Here is a 9698-nt window from a genome sequence, read left to right as displayed (position 1 = left end):
CTCAATGAATAATCATTTCTAATGAGAAGATAATGCTGAATAATTGTTTTCTAATAAGGAGACAATAAGCATTTTTATAGTGTAAGAGACCTATGCTGATTAGATCAGTATAATATTGATAGATCTTATATAACAAAGATAAAAACACTAGAGAAGGAAAGAAAGAGAAAGTGTGAGAATCAGCAATTGAGGTGGATATTTATACACATATGTGGTGGTGTACGCGGTGGAGCTTCGGGGTGGAAGAATATATGCGTGTTTGTAGCAGCTGAGAATCGGTGATCAAGAATGGCCGAGAATCAGAGCATACACTGAATCTGTGAAGTGTAATGAAATAGTCTATATGATTGATCAGGGTGGCAATCGAGAATGGCCGAGAATCGGAGCATATGTAGAATCTGTGAAGTGTAATGGAATAGTCTATATGATTGATCGGGGTGGCGGCCGAGGATCAGCAATCGAGAATGGCCGAGGATCGGCAATCGAGAATGGCCGAGGATCTGCAATCGAGAATGGCCGAGGATCTGCAATCGAGAATGGCCGAGGATCTGCAATCGAGAATGGCCGAGGATCCGAGTGTATGTGAAATCTGTGGAGTGTAACGGAATAGTCTATATGATTGATCGGGCGCAGCCCGCCACATAAAGGCCTCATAAGCTTCTGAGATAAGAAAGTTCTCACAGTTCTCTCTTCTTAATAATCTTTTCATTCTTCATTCACAGAATGACTTCTTCTTATTTTCATTCTTCAGCATGTCTGTAAGGGTCAAGAAGATTCTTGCAAATACAAAGATAAATCATCTATAGAAATTCACAAAGCTCAGAAAGATCTGAATCTCATGAATACTAGTTGACTTCAGCTATAATAGAATAGTCTCAATCTGTGAAGATTTCATCTGAATATCATCTGCAGTGATTACATATTCTAGAAAATTAATTCAGCAGACACTGAAGTTGCACTTCACAAGCTTAATATACAGTTCTGCCTCATCTAAGACCTTCAATACACTTTGCACATACTCAGTGTGTTCTTTCTTCTTCACAGAGTACATCATCACATCATTCAGATATATTACTATAAAGACATTCAGATATGTATGAAGTGTTTTATTAATAAAAGACTGAAATACTGTAGAGATATTAGTCAGATTAAAAGACACTACTAGATATTCAAACAGTCTCAGTGCAGTCTTAAAGACAGTCTTTCATTCATTCTCAGACTGTATTCACAGCTGTGTATATATATTGATTATATTCAGTTATATGAATATAACAGCTCTCATGAGACAGTTGATCACATTCTCAATCAGAGATAGAGAGTAGCAGCTCTTTATTATCTTGAAGTTCAGGTCATAGTAGTCTACACACAATCTGAGATCTTTATTCTTCTTCTTCATAAATATCACAGAGACTCTCACAGAGGCCTGTGAAGATCAGATAAAGTCATTCTTCAGATTCTTCTTCACATAGGTTCACAAGACCTCTGTCTTATAATGAAAGAGTTTATAAATTGATTTTCAGAAGGGTTTCTGCTCTTCTATCAAATCTATTGACAGATTCTTCTCATAGTGAGAAGAAAGCTCAGCTGTCTTAGCTGAGCTGAACATCTCTGTGAGATCTCAGTATTTCTCTGATATCTGAAGCTCAGTTTTCATAACTGTGAGATTCTCAGACACTCACAAAGTCATCATATAGATAGGCTTGTCTCCTCTAATCAACTCTGCAGTATTAACTGCTTCTATCTTCATAAGTGAGTCTATCAACACTGATCAGAAGTATAAACCTGACTTGCAGACAGCTATGTGCAGATTATATCTTTAAAGTCATACAAGTTCTAAATACATGTTATCTGTGATATCTGCAATAATCACAGTTTCTGTAAATCTTCTTCAGATTTCAGAGAGATCTTGTAATTCAAAGATAACTCTTATAAGTCTCTCAGTTCTCAGATCTGAGTTCTCATGCTCTGCTTGTTATAAGAGCAGATTCTCAGTCTTCATCTTTCAGCTCATTCACTCTGTGAGCTTCAGAGATATTACAGTGACCTGAGATTCTGAGTTCATCAATACTTCTCATGCTTGCAGAGCAGCAGTATTGTGATGCAGTCTCTCTCTATAAGTAAGTATTTTCATTGAGAAAGTAATAGATTCAGATATCAGCTTTAAGACTCTTAAGAAGACTGTTGCTGACTCTGTCTGTGACTCTTCAAATTTCTATTTTAGTTTATTCAGACAGTTTGCACAGAGATGTTCTGATTTAGAACAGATAAAGTAGAGTCTCTTTTCCTTGATCTCTCTGTTATATACTCTGTTCATGAGAGCTTGTGAAGCTCTTTCTCTCTGCTCAGTAGTCAGATATGAATCTCTCTATGTCTTATCATCTTTTTCTGACAAATCTGTTCTCTGTTATTCTGACTCTTACAGAGCTGGTCAATGATTCACTCTTCACAGATCTGTGACTCTCACAGTGATCTGTAAGCAATGAATGAGAGTTATCAGTTTCTTCAGAGTTAAGAGCTTAGAGTCTTGCTCAATGAGCTTGTTCTACATATCTTTATTCAGTCTCTTTATAAATATCATCATTCAGATCTTGTTTCAGAGCTCTGTTTTCACAGATCTCAATTCACATCACAATTTTATAAAGCACTGTGAGTAGTCTTTATCAGATTTCTTATCTCTTTTTCTAATATTGATAATTGCAGTTCAGGTGTTCTCTGTTCAGCTCACAGAGTCTCTTAACTTATTCTCTAGATAAATCTTAAGAACAGACTATTAGAATCTCTTATAATCATTCTCTAGATAATTCAGTCAGTTCTTGACTTCAGTGTAATAGATGTCTGTCATTACATAGATGACAGCTTCTTCATCTTTCATGTCACACAGCTGAGCTTGTGAGTCAATTTCAAATACAAACTTGTAAAAGCTTTTATAGATTGTGATTTGATAGATGATCTTAAGTGATTATAATTTAAGAAAGTTTCTTTTCAATTCACAGATGTCTCTGAAGATCATGTCTAGAGACTCAGTTCAAGAGTGTTTGCAGACAGTAAGCATTTCTTATAGAAAAATAGCTTGATTCTGCAGAAGATGCTCAAGAATGTTCTTCACTAAGATTGATTTATTCATGAATTCAGAGAGTTTCTCTGTCACAGATGCAGAGAATGATGTTCTGTGAGTGATTGATAAGTTCTCTAAGACTTCTTTCATAAGAGTTATTCATGATTCAGATGACTGCTTCTGAGTGTCTGTAGTAGAGTTTGCAGAGATTGAAGTATATGAGTTTCTAGTTCTTTCAGTTATAATGAGCAGTTGCTGACTGACTGAGCTTGAAATGTAAGAATAAGTGCTTACAGGCAATTATTCAGGTGTTTGCAGCTTGATGTGATATGTACTGTTAACTACTAGAAGTGTTCACAGTAAAAAGATAAAATGTAGAAATCAAATGTATAATAGCATTCAAGCTGAGTTATGAATAGTATTCGTGAACTCCAGTCTATATAGTTGTGTATAGCCAAGGGCCGCTAGCTCTATTGATTACGCGAGAGATAGGAATAGAGGTAAAGAATCCGCGAGGAGCGGGATTTCTTACATAATCTTACATCTGAGTTGAGAGTGAAATGAAAATGCTTAACCTTGTAATCAGGCACAGTGAAAGAAGCATATAATATTCTCATTATACAGGAACAAGTGAGTCAATTGCAACAGAAAATACTGCAATTGAGTATATCTTAGCAGAGAACAGATAATCAGACTTCTATGACACAAGCTATACATCTGAATATGATGAATCTAGATCTGAATATCATTGTTAAAGCACTGAATTTCCTGAAAAAGAGATTCTCTGAGTGAAAACCTTGATATTGTGAGTATCAAGCTTGCTTCAACTGTGAACATCAAAATCATAATACAAAAGATTGCACTCAGTATGCACAGTCAAGAGAAGTAAGAGAGTCAAAAAACTAGCAGAATCAGTGAGCTCAGAGACACTCACTGATATTCTATGAAAAGTCTTCAAAGTGAAAGAGATGTCTGTATTAGATAACTCTCTGAATTCTGTGAATATCAAGAGAAAGCAGGCTTCTGACTGAGATGCAGATGAGAATGAAGTGAATACTCATCTCAATGTCTTGAGGCCTGAAATGTTAATGTATAAGAGACACTTGAGTAAGAATTAAGAGATGGCTGTAAAAGTGTTAGCAGATACAGAAGCTTCAACACAATATATTAATAATTATATGATTTAAAGATTGAAAGAGATCTGCTGAGTGAAGAATCTCTGATACATAAGATTATCTGATAACTGATATTTGATATCATCTATAAAAGTAAGAGTTTTCTTGCACTTCAGAGAATAATCTTGCTATATTTAAGTATGAGAGCTGCAGAATGTAAAATACAATCTTATTCTTGAACTTGATTGATTTCAAAGGTTCAATCTACAGATTCAATGATATACATGTCATATGCAGTTGACTGATAGAAAGAAAATGATTCATACAATTCTATCAACTGATATAAGAAGGACATTTCATATCTCTGATATAGAAGAATTAAATCTGCTTACACATTAACAAGTAAAGAGAATAATTCACAAGATCTCATTCAAAAGCATTCTGTATATCATATGAGACTCAAAAGTGAAGAAAACTAAGATAAAGAATATGCAGAAGAACAAGCATATGAAGAAGCTTCTGAAGAAGTATAGAAAGATCTTCTGAACAGATCTTTCACTGAAATTGCTGCTGAAATGAGAATTCATACATGAGATTGACATGAGGGATATAAAACTAGTCAATCAGAATGTGTACTCTCTGTCACAAACACATCTCAAAGAACAGAAGTGTCAGATCACAGACCTTCTAGAATGTGATCTTATACAACTCTCATCAAGCATGTGAGGCTTTTCAGTTTTATTTGTGAAAAAGGCAGGTGAAGAGTGATTAATGTGTATCAATTATCAAGCACTTAATAAGCTTATAATCAAGAATGAATATTCACTGTCACAGATTCAATAACAGTGAAATATGATTAAAAATATCTGATATCTATTGAAGATCAATCTTCTCTCAGAATACTGATAGATCTGTATAGATAAACTGTCAGTTCTGTGAATCATGTTTAATATATAATAAGAGAAGTTTGAATTCCTGACAATGTCATTCAGTCTGACAAATGTACCTGTCATCTTTCAAATGATGATGAATATGATTCTTCATAAACAGAATAAAATCTCATATCTTGTATATCTTGATAACATTCTAGTCTTTTCAAACTCATATGATGAATATCTGAAGCATCTTAATGAAGTGCTTATAACTCTGACAAAGTATAAGCTCTATATCAAATCAACTAAGTATGTGTTTGAAATAGAAGAGTTAGAGTTCATGAAACATGTAGTAAGTGATGACTGTATACACCTTATCTCAGAGAAATTGAATGTTATAGTGAATTGACTGCAGCTGAGAAATGTATATCATATATAACAGTTTCTTAAGTTAGTCTCATACTACTGTAGATTTATCAAGGATTTCACATGAATATCTGTATCACTCTCAGATCTCTTAAGAGAAACAGATGCAAATCTGTGAAAGAAGAAGTTTTGTTTAATTATCTGAAATACTGCATGTGAAGAGGCTTTTCTCACACTGAGAGAATGTATAACAACATTCTCAGTGCTTATTCAATCAGATTATAATAAATCTTTCTACATTGAGACAGATGCATCTGAATGAACTATTAGAGACACTCTTCTACAGATGAGTAAGAATGACAAGCTGCATCTGATGATGTATAATGATAGAAAACTATCAGGCACTGAGCTCAATTACTCAGTATATGAAAAGAAATTGCTAGTGATTAAGCATGCATTGATATTATGAAATAGATATATTGATAACAGACATACAACAATGATGATTATGAATTATGAAAGCCTTGTCTATCTATAATTAATAACAAAACCTTTTAAATACTTAGCATGTTGAATCTTGAAGTTTCAAGCATACAATCTTCATATCAAATACTGAAAGAGATTGAATGCAGTGATGTCTGATACAATCAGTCACAGATCTGATTTCATGAGTAAGAGTTCTACAAACCAGGCACAAGGAATGTTTGCATTAAATGTACTGAGAGAATGCAAGGAATCAGAATAAGTGAATGTTATAATCTCTTACTTGAAGAATGACAAGATGTCAGATAACAAGTGTCTTGTGAGAGTAGTAGAAGAGATGCTTTCAAACTTCAAGCTGAGAAAATTGAGAAAGAAAAACAATGTTGTGCTTTATCATGATTTAGAATACACAGAAGCTCTCTATCTAGAATCTTCATTTCAACACAACTTGATGACTCACATGTACAAAGAATTCAGTCACTTAGAAAGCTCTGAATTCATGAGTGTACTTGAATCAAGAGTGTACTGACCAAGCATGACTGAGAATATTCAGATATATGCTCATAAGTGCCTGAATTACCAGATTGCAAAAGAATCTAAGAAAGGATTAGAATATGAGAAAGTATAACATCAGATAAAGTATATGATACAACTGTTTAAATAATGAGAAGTGAATCTCATAGATATATTGCTGTAAACATCAAATGAAAATTGATGAATAATCACTGCTATTGATTACACTACTGACTGGCCAGTCATGAAAGCAGTTTCAGAGATAATAGAGAAGATGATGACAAAGTTTCTATATAATGAGATCTATGTCAACTATGAAATACTGTGTGAGATTCTAACTAATAATAGTGCAAATCTCATAGAAGGAGCAGTGAGGCATTTCATGAGTCAGTTACAGACAAGATATTGTAGAACAATGTCATATCATTTACAGACAAACAGAAAGATGAAACACTTGAATGAAATCTTAGACAACATGCTGATGAAATATCTAGTGAACAAGTCTATGAGATTATGAGATGAATATCTCAGTCAGACACTATTAGCCATGCGAATTCAGCAGCATGCAGTCTCTAAGTGTTCATTATTCTATCTATTGTATGAATTGCATCCGCGCATTCTGAAGAATGCTTTGAAAAAGGTGAGAGAGAGAGCAGTTACAGACACAGCAGAAACAGCAGTTGTGAACACAACAGTCACAGACACAGAATCAAGATTGAAAGAGATCAGCCACACACATGCAAAAGCTAATGAGTTACTTCTGAACTGAGCAATTCAATTGAAAAGAATATGAGACTCACTTGTTAAGAAATTGAGTCTCAAGATGAGAATGTGAGTTCTCATACATAATGAGAGTTCTGAGAAGTTTCAACCTAGGTGATTTAAGTCATATAAAATACTCAAATCACATTCTCTGAAAATGTATGCATTGAAAGAATCAGAGAGATGAGTCTTACACAACTTAATCAATAATTCATGACTTATGAAAGCAAAGATACAAGACCTGAGTGAATTATGATTATTCACAGTATTATTATCAGTATTGAAAAAGAAGAGACTTACAATTGAAAAGTCTCACAAAGTAAGAGAAATCATAGACACTTATAAATCAGATAATCTTACTTATTCTGATCTTTTCACAATTATAAGAAAAGAATGAGAAGAAATGAAGAAATCAGATAAATATCACACTTTAATAAGTGATAAGACTGTAGTCAGTTGTATGATAATACACTGCAGACAGCAGACACAACACAGCAAAGAGCAGTCTCAAAGTGACAGACTTGCATGTGAATCAGGTCACAGAAGAAAAAGAAATTCAGAGTTGAATTTAACTGTTTACATCAGTTCAATTGCAGAGATCACAGAGAATGAACTATCTGAAATATTTATAAATGTGTGAGATCAAGCCATCTCAACCTCTGAAAATGCTCAGAGATCAGATGAGATTAGTTTCAATGAGCTGTTCACTGTAGTGATCTGAGCAGGTAAAGAGAGACAGTATAATGCATAAGATAGAATCATAAAAAGTGAAAGCTGCTGAACCTAGTCATCAAATACTGTATTATATAGAGATTATGTAGGAGTAGTGACTAGCAGATAAAGAAAAAGTGTAAGAAAAGAGATAATAAATTAATCATCAACTATAAGAATCAGTCATAAAAAGATAAATATTATCATACACATTTCATTCATTTTCATACATCACATGTTAATCTATTTCCAACATCACATTATCTGAAAAACATCAAAAATAAAGGAAATCTCAAAACTTAAGATCTGTAAGAGATTTGAGAGCTGCAAGCTGCTCTTACAATAACACTGTATATATCTCTGATTTCTCTACTGCTCTGTGTACAACATTAATGTCATTTATCACAAGATTGACTGGAATGCCAATATAGAAATATGTACACATATGTGTAGAGAAATTGAAGAAGAGCACAGAATCTGCAGAATCAGAAGTCAGAGCAGAAAGAATAAAGACAGAAGAAATGAAAGAGAGAGATGCAGAACTGAATAAATGATAAGAGTTATCTGAGACTGAATACTTACAATCTGATGTGCACACAACCTTCTCTGCAGAGAAGAGAGAGAAAGTAACAGAAGAAGCTTGAGAATGAGAGAGAGTAGTCTCAGCAGCATTGTCATCTTTGATTAAAATGATCTCTGACACTGGAGTAACTAAGAACTATTATTAGTGTACAAAACCATGAAAACAGAGATAACAATTATCAAATGAACACTCACTGACCTTAGAATTATACACATAATTACAACATATACAAGACTTCTCAGAAAGAGAGAGAAGAACATGAGAGAATATAGAAAGCAGAACACAGTATATAAACAGCTCATTCTCACAATGATATCTCAGACAAGATGTATAAGTCTCACACTCATGAGTGTAAAAGAGTATGATATTCACATTCTCATTTCTAAAAACATAAATATCTTTTGCCTGTATCATGAAGTCAGATAATAGATATTAGAGAATAGACTGATATAAATCTATCATTCTGAAGGAATTTATCAGAGCAGATGTCTCTGTAATATTAAACTTTATAGTTGTAAAAAGCTTCTTGATATCTATGAATATCATGACTTTGTACACAGTAAAACTTATAATAATTTCTTCTAAGAACAGGAAAATCAGTGTCAGAAAGAAAAGATGAAAAATGAAAAGACTTACAATCTAGACACTGTTAAGAGAGAGAGTGATTCTCTGATATAAATGAATAATTATCTTATTATAAATATTTAAAATGAATATAATAATCAGTGTCTGTGACTGAGCTTCAGATAGTTATATTATATACAGTCTCTATACAATAAATTATTCTGAGAGTCAGTAAGAAGAGTAGAAGTGTACACACTGAGAGATATAATTCATTAAGTCTATACAATATCTTCTTGAAACAGGGAGAGCTGATAATGAAGACAGAGACAGTAAAACCAGAAGTGACAGAAGTGAGAATTGCAGGAACAGAGGTAGCAGAAGCGGGAGAATCAGACATAGAGACAGATGTAGAAGATTGAGAAGAAGCAGCAGAGAAAGAAACAGAGAGAGTAGAAGAGAACACAGAAGACTCAGTCATATATGACACAGACAATTTCTTCATTATCATATTCTTCAAGTTCTCAATTAATGATTTAATATTGAGTTCACTATTATCAGTAAATATGAATCTGTCAATGCATGAAGATTCTATATAAATAAAAACAAACATATCAGTATCTGCATCTATATAAAATTGTGTCAGAAAACACAATCAGAAACCTGCAGAGAAGAGA

General features: G+C 33.4%; 1 protein-coding gene across 1 annotated transcript; it reads left to right on the top strand.

The window, feature by feature from the left end:
• Positions 1-343: 343 nt before the first annotated feature.
• On the top strand, positions 344-586 carry BDCG_16264 (uncharacterized protein; the record flags this gene model as incomplete). Its single annotated transcript, XM_045425516.1, has 1 exon — positions 344-586. One exon carries the CDS (start codon positions 344-346, stop codon positions 584-586), a length of 243 nt encoding a protein of 80 aa, XP_045279415.1.
• Between the last annotated feature and the right edge of the window lie 9112 nt (positions 587-9698).

The sequence above is a fragment of the Blastomyces dermatitidis genome (genome assembly GCF_000003525.1).
Source record: "Blastomyces dermatitidis ER-3 genomic scaffold supercont1.1, whole genome shotgun sequence".
Taxonomy (NCBI): Eukaryota; Fungi; Ascomycota; class Eurotiomycetes; order Onygenales; family Ajellomycetaceae; genus Blastomyces; species Blastomyces dermatitidis.
The sequence above is the reverse complement of the archived record's forward strand: the minus strand, read 5'-3'. Positions and strand labels throughout refer to the sequence as shown.